The 26,046-nt window shown below is 45.4% G+C and overlaps 2 protein-coding genes and 1 long non-coding RNA gene across 7 annotated transcripts in view; 1 reads left to right on the top strand and 2 right to left on the bottom strand.

Annotated features, from left to right (window-relative positions):
• The window catches only part of mxd4 (MAX dimerization protein 4), a 39,733-nt gene extending 33,913 nt beyond the window's left edge, over positions 1-5,820 (top strand). For all 3 annotated transcript variants that reach the window (XM_014209608.2, XM_045722896.1, XM_045722897.1), the window contains one exon: positions 469-5,820. In XM_014209608.2, the coding sequence (XP_014065083.2) occupies positions 469-662 (194 nt within the window). In that variant the 3' untranslated portion in view covers positions 663-5,820. The remainder of the gene's footprint in view (positions 1-468) is intronic.
• On the bottom strand, positions 5,579-8,149 carry LOC123744200 (uncharacterized). The gene is made up of 2 exons (XR_006770793.1): positions 6,406-8,149; positions 5,579-6,338 (listed from the first exon to the last, which is right to left on the bottom strand). It is a non-coding gene; the product is annotated as an uncharacterized lncRNA (long non-coding RNA).
• An 87-nt stretch (positions 8,150-8,236) lies between these two features.
• LOC106610320 (PRELI domain-containing protein 1, mitochondrial) lies at positions 8,237-24,623 on the bottom strand. Of its 3 annotated transcripts, none has more exons than XM_014209607.2 (7): positions 24,484-24,617; positions 23,661-23,781; positions 22,976-23,200; positions 21,939-22,164; positions 20,049-20,162; positions 18,634-18,712; positions 8,237-9,535 (listed from the first exon to the last, which is right to left on the bottom strand). In XM_014209607.2, exons 3-7 carry the CDS (start codon positions 23,173-23,175, stop codon positions 9,420-9,422), a joined length of 735 nt encoding a protein of 244 aa, XP_014065082.2. In that variant the 5' UTR covers positions 23,176-23,200; positions 23,661-23,781; positions 24,484-24,617; the 3' UTR covers positions 8,237-9,419. The 3 variants fall into 3 exon arrangements, with proteins under 3 accessions (XP_014065082.2, XP_014065081.2, XP_014065080.2); XM_014209605.2 differs by having other exon boundaries at positions 8,238-9,535; positions 23,728-23,781; XM_014209606.2 differs by lacking the exon at positions 23,661-23,781 and having other exon boundaries at positions 24,484-24,623.
• Between the last annotated feature and the right edge of the window lie 1,423 nt (positions 24,624-26,046).

Below are 26,046 nucleotides of genomic sequence, written 5' to 3'. Positions count from 1 at the left end.
GTAAACACGTGGGGGATGTTTATCAGTAGGGGGAGAGATTACTGGAGGTAGTACAGAGACCTGCCTGTTATACAAAGTTAATGACCGTCTAAATCCGGCCCTAATCCGCCCGGCGACACACAGAGAGGGCTCCTCAGTGTACGTGCCCAAAGTTCAACACGAACGAAATACAACAACGCTGTTTTGTACCCCTCTCTCTCTCTGTCTCTCTCTCTCTCTCTCACACACACTCACACACACACACACACACACACACACACACACACGCACACACACTCCATCTCCCTCTCTCTCTATTTATCTCCCTCTCTTTCTATCTCTCGCTTTGTTTCTGTTTCTATCTCTCTGAAAGTCCTGTTGTAGTTATTGATTTGATTCCATGAAGTGTGGAGACTAACAGTATGTCTCTCTCTCTCTCTCTCTCTCTCCTCTCTCTCTCTCTCTCTCTCTCTCTCTCTCTCTATGCAGAGGTGGACATTGAAGGCATGGAGTCCCCCCTGGGCGAGGGTGAGCTTGGCGAGGGGGACAGCGTGGACGAGAGCATCAGCGACGACGGCCTCCTGGACGGCGAGGAGGAGGAGGACTACAACCTGCAGAGCAGCTCCAGCGACGCCAGCTACACACAGCATTCCTCCCACAGACTGCAGCCGCACCACTGCTAGGGGCCACCAGGGGGCCCCTGAGGGCCACACCTCCAATCAGCCCTCTATGACCCCAGCCCCACGTACCCTGCTATTCCCTTCCTACCCCCCCTAATATTGCCCCAGCACGCACCCCCCGAGCCCACGCTACGCCGTCATCAGCCACTCCCCCAGCAAACAGCGGCTGTGGTCTCCCCCTCCTCCGCCCATCCCCAGTGTCCCCATTGGCGCTTATTCCCTGGAACCAGGAAGTAGACTGTAGACGTTCCTGTCGGGGCTGACTTCCTGACTTTCTCCTGTCCTAACCCCTACACCACACCCTACCTCACCCCTATCCTATCACCCCTTGTCCCGCTTATCTTGCCTAACCTGACCCCCAGACCTCCCTCACCTCTACCTGTTGTTGTGGCTGCGGGATCGATATAGCAGAGCAGTTTGTGGTTTTGTTGGGGACCTCTGGTGTGGTGGCAGACAGCTTTGACTTGTCAATGGGAACTCAGCATGTGTGTGTTTAACTGTGTGTGTGTGTGTGTGTGTGTGTGTGTGTGTGTGTGTGTGTGTGTGTGTGTGTGTGTGTGTGTGTGTGTGTGTGTACGTGGTATAGGATAGAACGTTAGCAGGCACACTTTCTGATGGAGAAAAAAAAGAACGTTCTATTGGAACATATCTCTTGTTAATCTACAAACCCCAATCAATGTTACCAAATGTACTGGACATTAGGGTCAATATTTCTAAGGGCAGCACATTGATATCTCTCCCTCTGGCTGAGTTCCTTAACCACTACTCCACACTACCGAACACGACACTAGAAGTGGGTCTGAAATGGCACCCTATTCCCTATATGGTGCAAGTGTCTGGAATGGCACGCTATTCCCTAAATATTCACACACGGTGCATCCCCAGAATCGCGAACCGTACTTTACTTTTCAGTAGCATATTGATGTAGCAATAAAACACGGAAAGATATGATACTGCTTTCTCAAGCATTTAAGCGATTCTGGTGGGTTAATTTTGTCCCAAAATGGCGGCATGGTTGCCCTCTTTTACTAAGTTATAGAGGGCAACTGGGCATTGTGGAGTGGAAGACAGTGGATCAGCAGGATCAGGCTAACCGTTCCTGTTATTCACTAATAGATCCATTTATTACCCTGCTGTCATCAGTCTACTCCTAGTTCCAACAGTTCTAGATGTGTGTATGTGTGTATGTATGTATGCAGGCGTGCATGCGTAAGTGGGTGTGTGCACGGTCGGTAGACATTGACAAGTCAAAGCTGTAGAAGTGCATAAAAATAAAAAGCCAGCTCTAATGATCAGCTCTCTGTAGAGGAATAGGTATTGCATCAAAACTAATCATAACAATGCTTTCATTTCTCTAACTCAAAGGTAGATTAATGTATTTTCTCTGCTATATCTGTTAGCTAGATACTACTTCTGAAGCTTTGGGGACATTGTAAAAGACCAATGTAATGTATTAGAAATGTACAGCACTGTCTCCAAAGCCATGCACACTAGTATAAAATATTGACGGAAGAGGCATATCTTTGGCCTTCTGAACATTTAACCGTTTAGGCCCGAGTTTCTCTCGTAATCCTTAGAGCTTGGCATTCCAACACTTTAAAAAGGGCCAGTCCACAACTTGGCAGGTCTGACCAAAAAAAGAACAACAAAAAAAATCACAAAAGACTTAGAAAAACGTTGCAATGAAAAAAAAAAGCTATCGGTCACTGAAAGTGATAGTGTAGTCTATATTTTCTATTCTATTTTCCTAAATGTTCTCGTTTAACGAAAAGACAAAAAAGAAGAGTATATCTATATAAATATATGACAGACAGACAGACAGACAGACAGACAGACAGACAGACAGACAGACAGACAGACAGACAGACAGACAGAAGGCCAGGCTAGTTGAAGGTAGAGAGAGTGTAGGACAGGGAGGCTAGGAACCTGGCTGCCCCCTTTTCTCTAGTACTCTCCCCAATGTCATTCTGTGCCTTGGTGAGCCTTGGTGACTGTTGTCGTGTGCCCCCCTCCCTCCTCCTCCCTCCATCCCTACTCAGGTCTTGACCCTGCTACACACTCTCCGAACATCCACCCCCTTGCCCCCCAGCTCCACCCCTTTTCGGAGTAGATGAACACTTTGTTTTAACCCCTTCCACCCCAAGCCAAATGGGGATGCTGACTCCTCCTTGAGTGAAGAAGGGGCACGTGAAGAACTGATTTTAGCCCCTTTTGCCTCCATCGAGTACTCCTCAAGGTGTACCCCTGGCGCGGTTGCCAGGTACGCCCTACCCACTTGACGCCTGCCCTGCCTGCCCTGCCACGCAGCTTAAAGTCAACACTGACCATACTGGTAACTCCCGATGGCAGCTTCCATTCACTCGCCCTGGCTGGTCATTATTGGGGTTCAATCAGTCAACCTAATTTAGGGGTTTAAACTGCTTATTTTGTTGTTGTGGCAGCCATTTTGTTTTGGCTCTGTTTATGAAATGCACTTGTTTTTGAACAGGAAACCATTGGGCGAGGAGAAGGGAGGAGAAATCCAATCAATGAAGGCAGCTCGTGGTGTTCTCCCTCCCTCCCTCCTCCCGGTGGCACCTTCCCTACTCTACTCTACTACCATAGTTTTACCGTGACCCTGGTGGTCATGGGGCGTCTCGAGACACAGCAATATGACCATCTTGTGCTTTTTAAAGAAGAAGTAGGCGGTTGGTTGGTAGGCAGGCTTGGGTTTTAAAGAAGAAAAAGCCAGATTCGTGCTTCGACTCTGTGGTTCATTTTGTGACCAACAATGTTAACATCTCTGTTGATGGATTTTACCTCTGAACTCTCTCCATACACTGAAGGAGGGCGAAAAGAAACTAACCCGAGAAAGATAAAGTTCTTGAGTTTACATTCATGTCAAGGACCTATGTACATGACTGTTAGGAGCACAGATGTACTACTCTTTCAGTTTGCTTTTGAAATGAACAACTGAGTAAAACTTCTCTTGCACAGAACCTCCCATCAGCTAATGTGAGGCAATGATTAAGTAAGCGGAACACACGTGGGCCAGATATGAGATTTGTCATTTTCAGCGACATCATTTTCTAATGCACATAGCGCACGTTCAGAAAGACTGAGTGGTTGGAGGGCAGGTGTATTAGCAGGGGAGGATACTGATTCAGATACTGTTACAGATACTGAATGTAGGAGCAAAAGAAGTTGAAAAGACGTTAAACAGACATTTTTTTGGTTGAAAAGACGTCACCTTTTCAACGTCTCGTGCTCACTAGGTTTCAGGGAATGAGACTGCTGGATAGTGGTTATGGAATGTCTTTCAATGATGTGCCTTGAAAATAACTTTGTTTTCTTTTAACCAGAGAGATTGTACTTACAGTGTGACAGAGATTGTTGAGCAAATCACTTGGCGATAGGCATTGAACACTAAATGTGTTGATTTGTGAATGAGTTTGGAAACACCTGGGAAAAGTCTCGATTGAAAGATGTGTGGACGACTCTCAACCCTTTCACAATGCAAAAACGACATTATTGTAAAAGTAATCAATGGTGCTGTCCAACAAACTTCCTTTAAACGTCAGAGCGGAGCAGAACTGAAATCTCGATAGCTATGGGGGGGGGGTTGACACACTTATCAATCAAAATGTGTTGACTTTTGTCGAAGCCGAGAGGTGGTTGATCTCTGCTTTAAAAATCATCTGGTCTGAAATGTATCCAAGTGTGTTTAATTTTTCTTTTCGAAGCACAGCGAAATGATGATTGAGTCTGTCTGCCAGGCTATTGCTGCCAAGGGAGTCAGCAGGAGGGTAGAGAGAGAGAGAGAGAGAGAGAGAGAGAGAGAGAGAGAGAGAGAGAGAGAGAGAGAGAGAGAGAGAGAGAGAGAGAGAGAGAGAGAGTAGGAGAGAGAGAGAGAGAGAGAGAGAGAGAGAGAGAGAGAGAGAGAGAGAGAGAGAGAGAGAGAGAGAGAGAGAGAGAGAGAGAGAGAGAGAGAGAGAGAGAGAGAGAGAGAGAGAGAGAGAGAGAGAGAGAGAGAGAGACAGAGAGAGAGAGACAGAGAGAGAGAGAGACAGAGAGAGAGAGAGACAGAGAGAGAGAGACAGAGAGAGAGAGAGACAGAGAGAGAGAGAGAGAGAGAGAGAGAGAGAGAGAGAGAGGTGAAATAAGGTTGAGGCTCAGACCAAACAAGCGAAGCCTGTATAGAGGCAAGGGAAAAGTCAACAGACGGACATACACTCAAACCTGGGTTCAAATAGTATTGTGAAATCTCTGAAAACACTTTAGCTGTGTTTGATTGTGGCTGTCTGCATGTTTTTAATGGAATGGGCCCAAAAGAGCAAATCCCACCCATCTGGCTGGCAGGCAGATTTAACAAGCAAAGTATTTGAAATCTTCCTATTTGAGCTCAGGTCTGACAGTTACTTTCAGAGACAAATAGAACCCATTCCTGTCCTCTGTCCTCTTCAAGTGCAGCGCTATGAACAAACAATCGAATAATGCTGGAACGAAAACCCGATTCCTGCCAAATAACTAGTCACTTTGATTTTCTTTCCACCCCCTTGCAGACAGTCATCAGACACCTATGGAATCCCATCTTAAATTAGCTTTAAAAGCAACAGGAAATGTAGATTTTAGTCCAAGTGTATCATTGTCTCTCTTTTTAATCCCTCACTAACCCTTTACTGTCTTTTCTGTTTCTTTCTGTGTGACATTGCTAGAGCACCGTCTGAAGATAGGAATGATTTTTTTCCTCCTTTATGTTAAGAGTTCTGCGATCGGTCTCTTGTTGTCGTCTTGTTGTCGAGTTGGCATGAGAGAACTCTTAGTCCCGAGGGTGTTGTGTGTCTCGTTGATAGACAGTTTAGGGGCTCCGGAACTTTGGCCAGAGGGGGGCTGGTTGAGATTAGGTTCAGAGGGAGGGAGGGAGAGGATGAAGGGGGCTGAGGGAGCTTGGCATCGTAGTCAGGCAAAACACTGAGTAGGGAGAGTTCTGTGCCAGAGACCTGTGAATATGTTCCTTTAATAGCAGATGTTGTACTATGCTTTCAAAAGATGTGCTATATTATATAAGTTCCTATGTATGGATACATGAGTTTACCTGGTGCTGGATAACATTTTGGCACACACTTGAAGGTATTACTGTGTATTCTTTAATTGTAATATAATAAAAAAAATGTTTTTTACACAAGGTTGTCACAGCCTCCTTATTTGCATGATTGAAATATATTTGTGTTTTAATATTTATAGTGGTTCTGAGAAAGTCTAGCTACCGTCCAGACCAATGGAGGCTGCTGAGGGGAAGACGGCTCATAATAAGGGGTGGAACAGAGCGAATGGAATGGCATCAAACTTGTATTTGCTACCATTCCAGCTGTTCCGCTCCAGCCATTACCACGAGCCCCCTCCTCCCAAATGAAGGGTCCACCAACCTCCTGTGGTCTAGGCCAGACGTTAAAAATATTTGATGTAGTTCTAACAGACGCACACCTGAAATGAGTCAACTAATCATCAAGCTGCTGTTAATTTGAATCAGGTGTGCTGGTGTTACGTTACACCGTCATTATGGAACGACTGGGGCGCAACGAGGATTGGGTTGAGAAAGGCTTGTCGTAAGTACGTGATTCAATAGGAATTCAAATGATCCTATTACTTACTATGCAATGATAATACATGAAGGTGAAGCGATATATTATGTAAAATAACCTCTGTAGTCTGGTGGAGACTGGAGAACGATAAACACAGGACGGTGAAGTGGTTTATGTAAAATAACCTCTGTAGTCTGGTGGAGACTGGAGAACGATAAACACAGGACGGTGAAGTGGTTTATGTAAAATAACCTCTGTAGTCTGGTGGAGACTGGAGAACGATAAACACAGGACGGTGAAGTGGTTTATGTAAAATAACCTCTGTAGTCTGGTGGAGACTGGAGAACGATAAACACAGGACGGTGAAGTGATTTATGTAAAATAACCTCTGTAGTCTGGTGGAGACTGGAGAACGATAAACACAGGACGGTGAAGTGGTTTATGTAAAATAACCTCTGTAGTCTGGTGGAGACTGGAGAACGATAAACACAGGACGGTGAAGTGGTTTATGTAAAATAACCTCTGTAGTCTGGTGGAGACTGGAGAACGATAAACACAGGACGGTGAAGTGATTTATGTAAAATAACCTCTAATCTGGAGACTGGAGAGAATAGCCAAACAGTAATATAAGGTCCAATGCAGCTGTTTCTCAATATCAAATCATTTCTGGGTAACAATTAAAACAGTTAAAATCGTCAAAGAAAAAAAAAATCTTAGCAAAATGCAAGAAGTTCTGCCAGTCTTTTCCAACAGCTCTTATGCTAAAAGGACAATTTCACAGTATTATTCCAACCTCATATATAAAAACACAGGAAAATCACTGACTGCACTGCCCCTTTAAATAGTTGGCATGCTGAACTTCTACAGGCTTGTTTTAGGCCCCCTGTTGTCAGATTACTGCAATTGCATCACAACATTGACTAAATTGTACATAGGAATATGAAAACCATGGCAATGAACGTTACACGATTTCATGACAATATGCAGTAGTTTAAGTTTACATAACTAAGGCCTGAACCAAAACAAAATGAAAGTTGTATCCCAAATAACAATATTAAATCAGATTTTTATTTAAGTGCAGTTTTCTTTCAATGTTAAGACAATTTCCTCTAGTCTAAAATCATAACATCTAGTTCTACCTTAAAGGAATGCAGCAAAAAATATTAAGAGACAGACAAAGTAATGTCGGACAAATACATTAATGTACAATAAAACATGAAATACATCAACTGTCCCTGGTAAATGTCAAATTCTTAATTTGATATCGCTTGATATATCCAACAAATCAATCGTAGACATCATTGACAAATTCAGTCGCACGACGCAGTTTAAGGGTAATACAATAATTACTAATTATTTATATTATTTGATAAACTCTCAAACTCCAGCATACATCCAGTGTTGTGGAATTTATATTATTTCTTCAGCTTGTCTTGGTACCTTTTACTGTTATTTGGCATGTCTGATTTGTCACGTTTTATGCTTTTCAAAACAGGCCTCACTGACAGTGCACAAGAGATAAATGTCCCAGAGCTTATACAAGTCAGGGTTGTGTTCATTATGGCACACCATATAAAAACATTTTGCAACAGAAAACAAAGTGTTTCTATTGGACAAGTTCAGAAAGTACACTACATGACCAAAAGTATGTGGACACCTGCTCATCCAAAATCATGGGCATTAATATGGAGTTGGTTCCCCCTTTGCTGCTACAACAGCCTCCACTCTTCTACGAAGGCTTTCCACTAGATGTTGGAACCTTGCTGCGGGGACTTGCTTCCATTCAGCCAGTGAGGTCAGGCACTGATGTTGGGCAATTAGGCCTGGCTTGCAGTCGGTGTTCCAATTCATCCCAAAGGTGTTCGATGGGGTTGAGGTCAGGGCTCTGTGCAGGCCAGTGAAGTTCAACAGACCGTTTCTGTATGAACCTCGCTTTGTGCATGGGGGCCGTGTCATGCTGAAACAGGAAAGGGCCTTCCCCAAACTGTTGCCACAAACTTGGAAGCACAGAATCGTCTAGAATGTCATTGCATGCTGTAGAGTTAAGATTTCCCTTCACTGGAACTAAGGGGCCCGAACCATAAACTGCCACAGACCATTATTCTTCCACCAAACTTTACAGTTGGCACTCTGCATTGGGGCAGGTAGTAGTGTTCTCCTGGCCTCCGCCAAAACCCAGATTTGTCCGTCAGACTGCCAGATCGTGAAGCGTGATTCATCCCTCCAAAGAATGCATTTCCGCTGCTCCAATGGCAGCGAGCTTTACACCAATCCAGCTGATGCTTTGCATTGCGCATGGTGATCTTAGGCTTTTGTGCGGCTGCTCAGCCATGGAAACCCATTTCATGAAGCTCCCGACAAACAGTTATTGCGTTTACGTTGCTTCCAGAGGCAGTTTGGAACTCGGCAGTCCCATTCTGTGAGCTTGTTGCCTACCACTTCACCACTAGACGTTTCCGCTTCACAATAACAGCACTTCGTTGACCAGGGCAGAAATGTGACGAACTGACTTGATGGAAAGGTGGCATCCTATGACGGTGCCACGTTAAATCACTGCGCTCTTCAGCAAGGCCATTCTACTGCCAATGTTTGTCTATGGAGATTGCATGATGGGTGCTTGGTTTTATACACCTGTCAGCAACGTGTGGCTGAAATAGCCAAATCCACTAATTTGAAGAGCTGTCCACATACTTTTGTATCTCTGTTTCACTCAGTTTGAGAAGATTTTCTTGCGTTTGGTGCCTATTGAACATGCCCCTAGGTTGTGGCAGGCGGTCAGACAGGGGCTCAGTACCTGAGATGTATTAATGCTAGGCTAATTAAAACAAGAGGAGCAGAGCCTAGCCCCAGAGGAGCAGAGCCTAGCCCCAGAGGAGCAGAGCCTAGCCCCAGAGGAGAAGAGCTGTTAGTGGTTTAGATGGACATATTGTACACATACTGCACACCGAGACCTTGATACAAGCAAGCTTCCAGTCAATGAAAAGGCAGCTAAAAGAGTGTGTGTGTGTATGTGCAGCTCAATTCTGATTTAGTTTTTCCTCACAAATTGATATTTTGACCAATCAGATCAGCTCTGAAAAATACCAGAATTGGCCAGCCTGTGTGTTGCATGTGAATGTGTTGCTTGTGCCTGCCCTGCGTGCACAGTGTCCCATTCCAGTCCTGGTTCCAGCCGGCAGCAGTGGATGTTCCCCTGTCGTCACACGTACTGCTGGGGCTGTTTCTGCGGGGTGGCGGCCGAGGCCAGGGTCTTGGCTTTCTCTGTAGCAGTCTTCACTGTGTCCCGGACGCAGGGCTGACGCTGGGGTGCCTCTCCTGTGGGCAGAAGACGAGAGAGACATGGGGTGAGTGTGTGGCTCAGTTGGTAGAGCATGGTGTTTGCAACGCCAGGGTTGTGGGTTCGATTCCCACAGGGGACCAGTACGGAATACTTTTTTTTTTAAATTAAATGTATGCATTCACTACTGTAAGTCGCTCTGGATAAGAGCGTCTGCTAAATGACTAAAATGTAAATGTAAATGTGTGTATACAGTAAACTAACCAACTCGATTCCAAAACTGGTGGTACCATGAATCCAAAATGTGAACATGGAGTGAATGAATATAACTCCACATTACTTCAAGACTTGATATCCTGAGTCTAAGTGTGTGTGTGTTGGAAAGGTCACAAGGCTCAGGTAACAGGGATCTTGTCATTATGAGGCAGCCAGCAGGTCTTCTGCTCAGGGGTTTGTTCCTGGGTCAGCATTCTCTCTAACAGTGTGTGTGGTTGGGTTTCACTATTCTTGTGGGTACCAGAAGTCCTCACAAGGATAGCAAAACAAGGAACATTTTTGACAAGTGGGGATATTTCGCCGGGTCCCCACAAGGAAAAAGGCTATTTTAGACTTAAGGGTTAAGGTTAAAGTTTAGGGAAAATAGGATTTTGATTGGGAATACATTTCAAAACAAACGTGTGTATGATTGCCCTCTCTACAAGTGTGTGTGAAACAATATAACCTTCCATCTATCCATCCATCTAAAAAAGGCTATTTTAGAAGTAGGGGTTAGAGTTAAGGTGACCTCTACCATCCCCAGAGGTCTCCTAGTCAACACACTACCACCGTCACAACACAGAGACAAGCAGAGCATTCCTCTTCTTCAGTGTGAGTTGTGAACACTGAGGCCATCCAAATGCTTCTAAACAGATACTTCAAACATCTGTGGAAAATATTTAGACTGCCAGAGAGGAGAGGAGCCAATCTTGGAGTGGTTGTTGAGGTTGAGAGATCCTATCTGGAGCGACCAGTAGGGAGGAGAGGGAGAAAGACACACACACACACACACACACACACACACACACACACACACACACACACACAGGATCCAGTCAGACAGGCCAAGAAAGACAAAGATGAAAGTTGGGGAAAGAGATCCAAAGAGGGCGAGCAACAGATACTCAGAAAAAGGTGCCGGGGACTCCAGAAAGAGAGACCTAGACAAGTGTCTTGGTCAGGCCCACTGAGTCTGGCCAGCCTCCAGTCTCCAGGAGATGGGGTCAGTGGCAGCATATCGTGATGTGGCCCAGAGGAACCTTAGCTCAGGGGACAAACTGTACTGGGAACAGGGACAAGGAGAGGAGACGGGCTATAGTAACTGTACTGGGAACAGGGACAAGGAGAGGAGACGGGCTATAGTAACTGTACTGGGAACAGGGACAAGGAGAGGAGACGGGCTAAAGTAACTGTACTGGGAACAGGGACAAGGAGAGGAGACGGGCTATAGTAACTGTACTGGGAACAGGGACAAGGAGAGGAGACGGGCTATAGTAACTGTACTGGGAACAGGGACAAGGAGAGGAGACGGGCTATAGTAACTGTACTGGGAACAGGGACAAGGAGAGGAGACGGGCTATAGTAACTGTACTGGGAACAGGGACAAGGAGAGGAGACGGGCTATAGTAACTGTACTGGGAACAGGGACAAGGAGAGGAGACGGGCTATAGTAACTGTACTGGGAACAGGGACAAGGAGAGGAGACGGGCTATAGTAACTGTACTGGGAACAGGGACAAGGAGAGGAGACGGGCTATAGTAACTGTACTGGGAACAGGGACAAGGAGAGGAGACGGGCTATAGTAACTGTACTGGGAACAGGGACAAGGAGAGGAGACGGGCTATAGTAACTGTACTGGGAACAGGGACAAGGAGAGGAGACGGGCTATAGTAACTGTACTGGGAACAGGGACAAGGAGAGGAGACGGGCTATAGTAACTGTACTGGGAACAGGGACAAGGAGAGGAGACGGGCTATAGTAACTGTACTGGGAACAGGGACAAGGAGAGGAGACGGGCTATAGTAACTGTACTGGGAACAGGGACAAGGAGAGGAGACGGGCTATAGTAACTGTACTGGGAACAGGGACAAGGAGAGGAGACGGGCTATAGTAACTGTACTGGGAACAGGGACAAGGAGAGGAGACGGGCTATAGTAACTGTACTGGGAACAGGGACAAGGAGAGGAGACGGGCTATAGTAACTGTACTGGGAACAGGGACAAGGAGAGGAGACGGGCTATAGTAACTGTACTGGGAACAGGGACAAGGAGAGGAGACGGGCTAAAGTAACTGTACTGGGAACAGGGACAAGGAGAGGAGACGGGCTATAGTAACTGTACTGGGAACAGGGACAAGGAGAGGAGACGGGCTATAGTAACTGTACTGGGAACAGGGACAAGGAGAGGAGACGGGCTATAGTAACTGTACTGGGAACAGGGACAAGGAGAGGAGACGGGCTATAGTAACTGTACTGGGAACAGGGACAAGGAGAGGAGACGGGCTATAGTAACTGTACTGGGAACAGGGACAAGGAGAGGAGACGGGCTATAGTAACTGTACTGGGAACAGGGACAAGGAGAGGAGACGGGCTATAGTAACTGTACTGGGAACAGGGACAAGGAGAGGAGACGGGCTATAGTAACTGTACTGGGAACAGGGACAAGGAGAGGAGACGGGCTATAGTAACTGTACTGGGAACAGGGACAAGGAGAGGAGACGGGCTATAGTAACTGTACTGGGAACAGGGACAAGGAGAGGAGACGGGCTATAGTAACTGTACTGGGAACAGGGACAAGGAGAGGAGACGGGCTATAGTATCTGTACTGGGAACAGGGACAAGGAGAGGAGACGGGCTATAGTAACTGTACTGGGAACAGGGACAAGGAGAGGAGACGGGCTATAGTAACTGTACTGGGAACAGGGACAAGGAGAGGAGACGGGCTATAGTAACTGTACTGGGAACAGGGACAAGGAGAGGAGACGGGCTATAGTAACTGTACTGGGAACAGGGACAAGGAGAGGAGACGGGCTATAGTAACTGTACTGGGAACAGGGACAAGGAGAGGAGACGGGCTATAGTAACTGTACTGGGAACAGGGACAAGGAGAGGAGACGGGCTATAGTAACTGTACTGGGAACAGGGACAAGGAGAGGAGACGGGCTATAGTAAATGTACTGGGAACAGGGACGAGGGGACAGAGAGGAGGAAGATGTGTTCTATGCTAGGCCAGGGTCTGGCTAAGACTTCATGGCACCACATATACTGTTCTACTACAAATAGACAGTAAGACAATGGGAGGGAAACCATGACAACACACGCTCTCTGCTCTCCCTCTGTCTCCCCCTGACTGAACCCAGCCCAGCTGCAGGTCTGGAGCCACTGACCAGAATAACCACAGCCCTGGTCCCTTCCCAGGGCCGGCTGCCTTGGCTGACCCCCAGAGCACCCTCTCTCTGTGGGGGATGGAAGGCTTCTGAGGCCTCCACACAATGCCACATCTTTCCTCTGGGCTCTTTGAGCTCAACCCTCGCTCCCGCTCTCTTTTTCTTCGCTTCTCTTTCTCGGACGCTGTCGCGAACCTCGCGGCTGGAGATTAGTCGCTTCACACAAACGAGCGTGTGTGTGCGCATGCAGTCGCACACACCGATGCAGTCGGATAGTCTCTAGCACACACACCAACAGAAATACGTGCAGTCTCACACACTCCGTTATGAATAAAACCCCTTTGATGTTGGCCAACGACAGGAGGTGGTCCTGGTTGTTTCTACCACACCGTCTGAAATGGCACCCTACTCCCTATCGGTCCTGGTCAAAAGTAGTGCACTACATAGTGGATAGGGTGACATTCCAGACGCACATGGCTTTGATCAAACCTTGTTGAATATCTGGTATGCTCGTTTGACGATTTCTCAGTTTTGTATCATCCTTGCTCCGACTCCTTTCACAGTACTGGAGCCACTGCCTAGCTGGCGGTGTGTGTGTCGGAGCCACTGCCTAGCTGGCGGTGTGTGTGTCGGAGCCACTGCCTAGCTGGCGGTGTGTGTGTCGGAGCCACTGCCTAGCTGGCGGTGTGTGTGTCGGAGCCACTGCCTAGCTGGCGGTGTGTGTGTCGGAGCCACTGCCTAGCTGGCGGTGTGTGTGTCGGAGCCACTGCCTAGCTGGCGGTGTGTATCGGTTCTGGCCGCTCCTGCGGAGCCAATTAACTGAAAAGTCGGGCACAGTGGGAGGTTGGGTAGGCCGAGCGGTGCGAAGCGTTAAGATAAAGGGACCCTGTAAAGGTTTAAACGCTAGGAACGATCCTCCACTATGTGTGAATGATCTGGCAGGGGGTCTGCACCCCGAGGAAATATTACATTCCCCAAGTAAGTGAATTAATAAAACGCATGAAACCAGAAAAAATGTCCTTTGTTCATGTCGCCTGAACAGGACAATTAAGTATCACAGTAACAAATCAATTTAGAGTGGAATATTATGTGAATCATACCTACATGATTCACAGCTAAACTACATTTTTCATGAAAATAAAATCCCCCTTAACATTCATCTCAAGTTAGAATTCCTTCAGCCTACATGCACTTGCATCAACCGGGGAAAAATGACGGTACACAGTCTACAAAACGTTAGGAACACCCGCTCTTTCCATGAAACACACTGACAAGGTGAATCCCTTTATTGATGTCACTTGTTAAATCAACTTCAAAATCAGTATAGGTGAAGCCTTGAGACACGGATCGTGTGTGTGCGCCATTCAGAGAGTGAATGGGCAAGACAAAAGATTGAAGCGTCTTTGAACGGGATATGGTAGTATATGCCAGGTGCACAAGAACCGCAAAGCTGCTGGGATTTTCCACTTTCAACAGTTTGCATTGGCGTCAACATGGGCCAGCATCCCTGTGGAATGCTTTCGACACCTCATAGTCCATGATCCAAAAAATGTAGGCTGTTCTGAGGGCAAAGGGGGTTGCAACTCAATATAAGGAAGGTGTTCCTAATGTTTTGTACACAGTATTTGCAGCAGCTACTGATAACCACAAACACAATACAGGATCTAATGCTCTAGAATAGCTGGAGTCTGTCCACATTGATGCCAAAGGGAATCATGACTGTACTGGACTGCATTGTTCCTCAACTACTGTGGATACTAGAGATTGTTCTAGAAATGGCTGCCTAGTGGCTACAGAAGCTACTACCAGACAGACATGTGACATCCCCCAGCAAGGGGTTGGGACGAGGGTGTCACAGATCCATGGCTCTGATGTAATATCCACACAAAGTCTACACCTGTTGTCACGTACACCAAATACAAACTTTGATTTGGAACACACCATTTAGGAGGAAGCCATTGTTGTGTCTGAAATGGTATCTTATGTACTATATAGTGCAGTGCACTACTATTGACCAGGGCCCATAGGACTAAAGTAGTGCATTATATAGGGCACAGGGATCCACTTCAGTCTGTATTGGACAAGTGGTACAATAGTATGGATATTGGAACGTAGCCATACCGTCACAATAGTGACAGACCCTAGTACTGTACTGACCACCATAATAAACCTGAGACCTAGTCCAGCTGTAGTGACAGACCCTAGTACTGTACTGACCACCATAATAAACCTGAGACCTAGTCCAGCTGTAGTGACAGACCCTAGTACTGTACTGACCACCATAATAAACCTGAGACCTAGTCCAGCTGTAGTGACAGACCCTAGTACTGTACTGACCACCATAATAAACCTGATACCTAGTCCAGCTGTAGTGACAGACCCTAGTACTGTACTGACCACCATAATAAACCTGAGACCTAGTCCAGCTGTAGTGACAGACCCTAGTACTGTACTGACCACCATAATAAACCTGATACCTAGTCCAGCTGTAGTGACAGACCCTAGTACTGTACTGACCATCATAATAAACCTGATACCTAGTCCAGCTGTAGTGAGACCCTAGTACTGTACTGACCACCGTAATAAACCTGAGACCTAGTCCAGCTGTAGTGACAGACCCTAGTACTGTACTGACCACCATAATAAACCTGATACCTAGTCCAGCTGTAGTGACAGACCCTAGTACTGTACTGACCACCATAATAAACCTGATACCTAGTCCAGCTGTAGTGACAGACCCTAGTACTGTACTGACCACCATAATAAACCTGATACCTAGTCCAGCTGTAGTGAGACCCTAGTACTGTACTGACCACCATAATAAACCTGATACCTAGTCCAGCTGTAGTGACAGACCCTAGTACTGTACTGACCACCATAATAAACCTGATACCTAGTCCAGCTGTAGTGAGACCCTAGTACTGTACTGACCACCATAATAAACCTGATACCTAGTCCAGCTGTAGTGACAGACCCTAGTACTGTACTGACCACCATAATAAACCTGATACCTAGTCCAGCTGTAGTGACAGACCCTAGTACTGTACTGACCATCATAATAAACCTGATACCTAGTCCAGCTGTAGTGACAGACCCTAGTACTGTACTGACCACCATAATAAACCTGGGACCTAGTCCAGCTGTAGTGGTAGACCCTAGTACTGTACTGACCACCATAATAAACCTGATACCTAGTCCAGCTGTAGTGACAGACCCTAGTACTGTACTGACCATCATAATAAACCTGAGACCAAGTCCAGCTGTAGTGACAGACCCTAGTACTGTACTGACCACCATAATAAACCTGAGACCAAGTCCAGCTGTAGTGACAGACCCTAGTACTGTACTGACCACCATAATAAACCTGAGACCTAGTCCAGCTGTAGTGACAGACCCTAGTACTGTACTGACCACCATAATAAACCTGATACCTAGTCCAGCTGTAGTGACAGACCCTAGTACTGTACTGACCACCATAATAAACCTGATACCTAGTCCAGCTGTAGTGACAGACCCTAGTACTGTACTGACCACCATAATAAACCTGGGACCTAGTCCAGCTGTAGTGACAGACCCTAGTACTGTACTTACCATCGCAATAAACCTGAGACCTAGTCCAGCTGTAGTGACGGCATGATGCACACAGAGGGGACAAAGACAACAATGGAAATATGTCCTATAAGTATTTTAGGTAGGTGTGTGGTGTGTGTCTAGTCTGCTGCCTCAGCGTGACACTAAGACAATGTCAGACAGAACGCAGACCTCGCCACCGTCATGGTTACCACCGTCATGGTTACCACTGTCATTGCCAAACATTGGACATCTGTGATTTATCTGTTATGAACTGATGTTTGACATACAGTGCATTCAGAAATTATTCACATCCCTTGGCTTTTTCCAATGTTGTGTTACAGCCTGAATTCAAATGTATTATTAAAATTGAGTTTGTCACTGGCCTAAACACAATACCCCATAATGTCAAAGTGGAATTTTTACAAATAAAAAGCTGAAATGTATTCAAACCATTTATGACAAGCCTAAATAAGTCCAAGAGTAAAAATGTGCTTAACAAGTCATGGACTCACTCTTTGTGCAATAAGTTTAACATGATATTTTTTTGAATGACTACCTCAGCTCTGTACCCCACACATACAATTATCTGCAAGGTCCCTCAGTCGAGCAGTGAATTTCAAACATGGATTCAACCACAGACCAGGAAGGTTTTCCAATGACTCGCAAAGGTGGTCACCTATTGGTAGATGGCAAAAAAATTATAATCTTTGAATATCCTTTTGAGCATGGTGATGTTATTAATTACACTGGATGCTGTACCAATACAGGCGTATTAAGTCACTACAAAGATACAGGCGTTCTTCCTAACTCAGTTGCCGGAGAGGAAGGAAATGGCTCTCCATATGTTCAAGCATTGTGGTGACTGCATCATGTTATGGTATGCTTGTAATCGTTAATGACTGAAGAGTTTTTCAGGAAAAAAATAAAAAAATACATGTAATGGAGCTAAGCACATGCAAGATCCTAGAGGAAAACCTGGTTCAGTCTGCCATGCACCAGACACTGGGAGATTAATTCATCTTTCAGCAGGACAATAACCTAAAACATGGCCAAATTCTATAGTGGAGTTGCTTACCAAGAAGAAAATGAATGTGGCCGAGTTACAGTTGACTTAAATCTACAGAAAGACCTGAAAATGGTCAACAACTAATTCGACAGAGCTTGAAGAATTTTGAAAAGAATAAATGGGCAAATGTTGCACAATCCAGGTGTGGAAAGCTCTTAAGTAACTTACCCAGAAAGACTCACAGCTGTAATCGCTGCCAAAGGTGCTTCTACAAAGTATTGACCTCAGAGGTGTGAATACTTATGTAAATATGAGATGCATTTCATTCGTAATAAATTTGCAAAAATGTCTAAACATGTCTTCACTTTGTCATTATGGGGTATTGTGTGTAAATGGTTGAGGAAAAACTATAATCCATTTTGAATTCCATCTAACACAAAATGTGGAATAAGTCAAGAGGTAATGAATACTTTCTGAAGGCCCTGTGGCATATGGCGCAGTCACGCAACGCGTGGGACAAAACACTGGTCTGTGACTATACGGCTTAAGCTAGTCGCATGGGATATTTTCAGCCTCTGAACATAGACAAAACGATTGAATCATTGACTCAAATCGGACTCGTTCAATTAAGAGAGTGGGAACTTGTAGGTGTCAATCTTTAGGGAGGGATATCTCCGAGACGAGAACATGGCCATACTCAGACATGCAGTAAATCTGTAATCATTATCGTCGCATCACTCCACTCGGCGAAGGACTTCGAGAGACGCGTCTGTCTGGCGACGCAATCACGGCCTGATTATACACGGACGATTGTGTGCGTTACACTTCCAGGGGAGAGGGATCTGGCGTCTGCTCACCCAAAGGCATGATGGGAGGGTTAGTGTTGTGAGTTGATTGGTGGGTGGGAGCTGTGATTAATTTCACGACTTCACTTCAGACCACAGCAATCAGACATGAGTAGACTTTGACAGACTTTTTGGTACTTTGTGTAATGTGGAAAATATGACGGAAAGCATCAATCTCCCAAAAATATAACTTTTTCCCTCAAAAAAAAAACAAAAAAAGTTTGCCCATCGCCTCCAACCGCATCATAAATCCCAGAAATAAAGTTGTTTGGTTTCCTACTTCCGTACGTACCGTGTAAGTTAGACAGAGCGTACTCCAGGCCCTTCATGGCCTTCACCTGGTTGCTCTTGAAGCGGGCCAAGCCAAACTCCTGGGGAACAGAACAGACGGACATGACAGGAAACAGCAGGGTTTAAATGGGGAGACATGAGCACAACGGCAGTGTACTTCCCCCCCCCTCTCTTTCTCCCTCCTTTCATCTCTCTTTCCCTTCATCTCGACTTCCCTTTCTCTCTCTAGGGGTTGTTAAGGCTAGCACACACTGATAATAATAATAATAATAATAATAGGCAAATTAGTTTTCTACCCTTGCGTAGAAAACGTTCCTGGTGGAAGATGACCATTTCTTTGTTTTGGCATCTGCAAACACACTTTTCCTCTTGTGCCATTATTCGACCCTATAAACCCTTGTGTGTGTGTGTGTGTGTGAGAGAGAGAGAGACAAATGCCTAGCTTGCTGAGGTGGAAAATACTTATGTGGGCCTCTTAGATTTGTCGACCAAATATCTGGGTCAAACTTAAGGGAAAATCTGTTTTTCAACTCAGACTGGGCTTTTCTTATAGATGGATTATATATACACATATGTTCTCATAGGTGTCCAACAACGACCGCAAGCAGATCCTTCAAATTGATTTCCCAGGCTACAAATCCAAATGTATTGCTGCTTTGCAGACTGCTGCTATTCAATATGTGCTCCCATTAAACGGGTCATGGCTTTGGTGATGAAAAGGGGTCGTCTGTCCTGAGGTACTTGAACTATTTTGCTGTAGTGTAGTGGTCCCCTGAGCCTCGTATACGTGGATGTATTCAATAGCCATCAGACCTGGGTTCAAATAGTATTTGTTATCCATTCAAATAATTTAGCTGCACTTGTTTGAGCTTGATTGGCGCAATGTCACCAATGGAGTAGTCCCAAAACCAAACTCATTTGGCACCCCAGACAGGCTCAATCAAACTCTCAAAGTATTTGAAAGAAAGCAAACACTATTTGAACCTAGGTCTGCTTCGAACATTACTTTAGTCCTGGATGTAGACTACATACAGGGCCGTCCTATAGCTGGTCTGGGGCTGTACAGGGCCGTCCTATAGCTGGTCTGGGGCTGTACCGGGCCGTCCTATAGCTGGTCTGGGGCTGTACCGGGCCGTCCTATAGCTGGTCTGGGGCTGTACCGGGCCGTCCTATAGCTGGTCTGGGGCTGTACCGGGCCGTCCTAGATGCTGGTCTGGTACCGTCCTATAGCTGGTCTGGGGCTGTACCGGGCCGTCCTATAGCTGGTCTGGGGCTGTACCGGGCCGTCCTATAGCTGGTCTGGGGCTGTACCGGGCCGTCCTATAGCTGGTCTGGGGCTGTACCGTGCCGTCCTATAGCTGGTCTGGGGCTGTGGTGTTTTCGGTTGTGCTGTTCTGTACGACATCTGTGCTGTACCTGGATAGGTCTGGAGAAGCCGTAGACTCCAGAAGAGATCCAGGCCTCTCGTCTGAGCAGCGTGAAGGCAGGCCGGTCCTCTGACTCCTGGAACAGGCAGCGCTCCTCCACCGTCTAGGAAAGAAAGGAGGAAGGGATGGGGGAGAGAGGGTTGTTAACCAGGTGGTGTTGGTTTGCTGCCCTGAACTATAGGGCACAATACATAAAGAAGCAAAAAACTTCAATGCGAAATGAATGAAGAACAAGTTATCAATCCCACTTCCTTTTGAGTCACTGGTTGCGTGCGATTAAAATGTTTTGGAAGAGTCTGACATTTTGTTCCGAAATATGATCTTGGAGATGATTACAAAGTTGTTCCATCTGTCTAGTGATATGAGTCATCCTCTCCTTCAGCTGCCGTCAAGTGGAATCAAAACAAGACAGCGCTCGCTAGCACGCCGCCACAACGCTTTGCGTTAACTAGACGGCGGGCATAACCTGGCGGGGTGTGGGTGGGTGTGTGTTCCTTATGGCGCTCCTCTCTGCTCATCCATCAAGTTGACAGCACCATATATCTTGAGCGATAGACATCAAGTGTTGGCGATCTTGAGATGAATACAAAGTGGGAAGGGGATGAACAAAGTGTTGGTTGAATCATAAAAAGGTCTTTATGATTGCAGTGTAGGTCTAGTTGACATTGACCAGGTATGGTGAGGTAGTGTCTCATTTAGTCTCTCACATTAAAGCCTTGTTCTATTGCTGACAGTAGAACGGAGAGTGAACTCTGACTCTCGTAGAGACTTGAGACGTAAACCATGAGATATCCACCCACCCTGCTGACTCAACAAAGGTTACACAACTTCATCTCTTTCTCATCCAACAAACCAGGTCCCTGAGAAACAGAAAACCACCAACAATACATTTCACGTCTGTCTCTCTTTAGTTAAGTGTTTACCAGTCTGAACCAATATCCAGCCAGACTGCACAAATGTTGCATTTAAAAAAAAAAAAAAATTAACGAAATGTCACAAATTATATACAATGGAAAACCTTGTGGGTATCAACATGAAGGAATTTCTCTGGGAAACTGTATATTTATTGTGCTGTAGGCTTGGAGACGGTCGGTTGCTAGAGAAAACAAACAAGCGCGACCAGTAAACAAGCCCGTCTCTCAGGGGGGCGGGGCAACGCAGAGGGCACTTTCTTGTCCATGTCTAGGGTCTTGTGGCTGCAATATAGGTCAACCACTGGAGGTCATGAAGGGACAGATGCCAACCAAGCCTTAACCATTGAGGAAAAGATCTTCCATTCCGTATCTAAAGATATGGAATAATAACTTTTTTTTGGACAGCAGTTTTCATGTAGACGTGCATATCAAAGTCTCTGTTCAATAGTAGGCTGTGTGCTAATACGTAGATACATTCTTATCTTAGTCAATACTAATAGTGTCATACGTAGATACATTCTTATCTTAGTCAATACTAATAGTGTCAGTCTTTCCTTTTTTTAGAGGCGGTGCGCCGCTGCTAAACGCAGTAGGGGAAACCCAGCGTGTTCCTCTGTCTTGTGGTGGTGCTGATACGATCTCCTAAAGATAGAAATCCGTGTTCTAACAAATACAAGATACTCCACGGTGTTGAGTCAGTGTACTGTGAAAGGACATGAGCGTCCACCAACCTAGTAAAACAAATAGAGAAACCTACACGTACTAACAAACACATACATGAACTACATGTGACTGGCTTGAGCGTCACACGTTTGGTGTTGCAAGCACCATGCTCCAACCACTAAGCTGTGGGAACCAGTATCCCTGGGTTCCAAATCGAAGCCTAGCCCCTACTCCCTAGCCACTTCTTGGTGTAGGGGCTAGGGGTCGATTCGGAATGGAGCATATGTCGGGGCGTACCTCACCATTAACGTAGTGTGGTTGAGGTTCCAGGTGTACGTGGTGAGGCTCTTGGTGACCGGGTCGACGACGGAGTCCTCGACGATGTAGACTGAGCGTGAGAGGTTGGAGGGGAAGAGGAACTCGGCCCAGCGAGGCATTCGATTGGTCTTGGTGAGCAGGCGTCTGGAGAGAAGCCGCTGGTCCGCCGTCACCTCCCGGAACACCACGTCCTCCGTGAGAACATGGGTGCTGATGCATGGGAACACACACAATGTTGGCGGTATGCTAACAGTTGTTCAGACAACTGTAAAACGACATAACATTATCACGACACTTGACATACTCCGCAAACAAATGTTAACATTGTCAGTACTTCTGAATTTAACCTGCTAAATAGTTGCAGATTTGTGCATTTCAAGTACTTGTATTTGATTGTTAGCAATCGAATACAAACCTTGAATCAAGTAGTCAAATAAAAGGAAAGATGGCTGGGTTAAATACGGAGCAGATATTAACAATACAAACAATATTAATCACTTGACTGGCTAAGTCACTTCCTTCTGATCTGACAAAGCTGGTATCACTTCTCCACTGTGGTCACTCTCAGTTCTCCATCTTAATAATCTTCTCACAGTTGTTTTTTCTAAACTTGTAACAGCGTCAGACACCATAATCTCATTGTGAGTGAGAGTAGGGCAATTCCACAGTAACATAATGATGCTGAGACTTTAGAATGTATATCAAACAAAAACCAATGATTGCAAACTTTACCAAACTGTACAACTCTATGCATAAGGACTACTTGTAACAATGTCCACTGAACATTTTACAAAAACACATTCTGTTGAACAGTGCAGATGCAGTTTGGCTATAGAATGACGGTTGGTGCAGATTCACATTCACAGCTGATAGTAGGAGAAAGCAGACAGGTTTTCCATGGGTCTGGAGTTTGTTACTCAATGGAAAATAGGCATATCCCTTCTCTCTCCTACTAGATGCGCATCTCACCAAATCGTTGAGGCATCCGCCATAAAAGCATTGTCAGCGCGAGGTCCTGTACCTGAATGGGTTGGGATACCTCTGCCAGAAGGCAGAGACAACATGGTCCCACGAGGTCCTGATGTCTACGTCGTTAGAGAAGTACTTGACCATTCTCCCCCTGCCTGCCGATGTGCAGGCTGTTGGTCTGAACGCGGACTTCTTCGGCTTGTCCTGTCTGTGATAACTATGGTGGGTGCTCTCAGATGCTACTGACTCCATCCACACCTGACGCACACACTGAACCCTGGTGAGGAAGAGAGGTGGAGAGAGGGGTATTTCAGGATAATAGGTATAATAAGACCTTTATCTCAGCTACATGTAGGTCTGATAACATCAGATACTGTATGTGTTCAAAACAGAACCAAAAAGGTATGTTTCTCTGCTCTAGGTTTGTAGCTACTACTGGCTAGCTACAGCCCTCTGTGGTTATTATGTGCAGCTTCAATAATTTTTGTCATTTAACAGACACTTATGCAGTGCGACGTACATGACCAATTAGGGTTAAGTGCCTTGCCCAAGGGCACATCGGCAGATTTTTCACCTAGTCAGCTCGTGGATTCGAACCAGTGACCTTTCAGTTACTGACCCAATGCGTTAGGCTACCTGCTGCCCGTCCCACAAAATAGGATGTACTGTGTAAAAGTAGCTAGCATAGTATCTCCTGACAGCTGGGTCAAATACACACAGGTATCATATGGACTTACTGAGCAGTACACCATGTGGGGTATCACCGTTCGCTTTACTAGACCTGTCACAGATTCAGTCACATACCGTACAAGGGGAGAAGGAACAATTCTCAGGTTGCATGGGAAATAACGTGGCCCCCTGCAACATGTGACAGTTGTGACGTTAGATGACGATTGGCACAAGAGGTCTTCACTAGTTACCACAGCTACAAAGTCATAATTGTCGCTAAACCCTGCCTATTCCTACGAATTATCTTCTTAAAATCTAAGCTTTACCCTAAACTTAACCACACTGCTAACCTTAAATTAAAGACCAAAAAGCACATTTTTGTTTTCATTCATATTTACGATCTAGCCAATTTTGACTTTGTGGCCGTGGTAACTAGTGACAAGCATCAAACTGCTTATTCAATCGACAAAGCATACCGGTTTTGAAATTAATCTTGTTCTATGAATACCTAGCTACATTGCCAAGCACATAGCTCCCTTTCCCTTTACAATGTACTTGTCTGGGTTGAGCGTGCTGGTCTTTGTGGAACATGTCACATTGACTTAAGTGGCATGGCACGATCGTGCTATCAAGCAATCTAGCTGGCAAAAACACTCAATTCATGCACTATTATGGCTAGTTAAGTTATTAACTAGCTAGTAATTAGCTACTATACGGGTTTGTGTAGCTTACTGACATCATTTTAGCAGTTCTACATGGTGAAATGTACCGTTAGCTATCGTTTTGTTACGTGTTAGCATGAGTAGCTTAGCTAGCTAATTCCTCAAAAGACAGATTATATCAGGTTATCAAACTGTACTGAACTATGGCAAGTATTTACTGTTCACATACCTGATATACTATCGCAGCATTTATGGGGATTTTCAGTGCACCAATAGTTAGATTCCCTCCGTCATGTTCCCTATTTTGATAGTAGCATAACAGCAGTCGTCATTGAATCGGGAAGTTACCCAGTCCAAAAATGGCCCGCTTTAATCATGAATATTCATTATAGGACTACAACTCTCTTCTTCTATTGGACATTATTGGTGAAAACCACGCCCATGAAGATACACTATCATGCTGTATCCTTTTTTTTTTTACAGGAATATATTTCGTTATTTGTCTGTTCTTGGAGATGCTTACATTTTGAAATAATGTAAGGTAATAATTCACATCCAAACTGTTAATAATTTAGTGTTTTTAGTAGCCTCTACAGTACATTGGCAGTGGTATACCCCTTCTAGTGGTCTCTGTAACAGGTTTGTAATGTGCAGATTGAACTATTTGCATGATTCACGTTGATTTGTGCATCATCTGGGCAGATGTATTCACAAAAACGTTTCATTATTTCTTTTTTTAGTAACTATACCACAAACACAACAATGCATTAAATGGATTTTGTTGAATAAGATATGCAATAGATACTTGATCATTAAAACAAAAATATATAAAATAGTCTAAATGTCAATTTAGAGAAATATCTTAATGCCCATTTAGATTATTAGATATTTATACAATATGAAAGAAAAATCCAAAATAAATGGGGAACATACAATTCATTCATGAAACAAATACTGCAAATGTCTTATGTTAACTGCTTCTACATTAGTACTGTAGTATTATTTATCTGTAAGATAAACAGGCATACTATTCCTGTCCCAGGTACACCTAAATAGGTTTAGTAGCTTATGAGTTCCAGTAAAAGGGTTTTCCCAGTAGGCTTCAGTATCCACACTTAGTCCACAGTCTCTACGCCCCACATAAAATATCTGAGTTTGATGTAGCAGTAACAGGGTTCGTACGGAGAGAAGCCTCCCTCGTAGAACACCACAAAACTGTCCCGCTGCTGCTGAGGCACGTGATACACCTTACTACTATAGGTCCCACAGTGATTGTCCATAGAGTAGGACTTACTATCATAGATACTGTAGTTAGACACCTGCCATGGCTACCAAGGCACTAGCTGGGTTGCGTCGCACCTCATGGTTTTGGTTCACTTTATTGATCAGATGACCAGACTCCTTCACTGTTGTAATGGTATCATACACAGTCAGCTCTAGCCCCAGATCTATACCCAGTCTCAGCCCCAGCCCTCTTGTCCCCATCAGGCTCCTCTGAGTCTCTGGCCACCCTGGAAGACTCTTTTGGTTCTTGGCATCTGCTTCCTCCTCCTACACTTGCGACACAGGCAGTTGAGACATTGGCGCCGGGTGGGGAACTTGGTGCAGCCGTTGGTTCAGTTAGCCAGAATGATAGCCACCACCCCTGGGAGGCAGATGGCAGGTCCAATGGCGATGAGAGGGATCCCGCCCAGGGTCTTTCCCTTCATGCCCGACATGGTGAACATGAAGCCGAAGAACAGTAAAGGGCTGCTGATGGCCACCATCCCCGTGCGGTGGTTCATGTCGTCGA

Source organism: Salmo salar, chromosome ssa08 (assembly GCF_905237065.1).
Source record: "Salmo salar chromosome ssa08, Ssal_v3.1, whole genome shotgun sequence".
Taxonomy (NCBI): Eukaryota; Metazoa; Chordata; class Actinopteri; order Salmoniformes; family Salmonidae; genus Salmo; species Salmo salar.
This window is presented reverse-complemented; position numbering and strand designations above follow the sequence as displayed.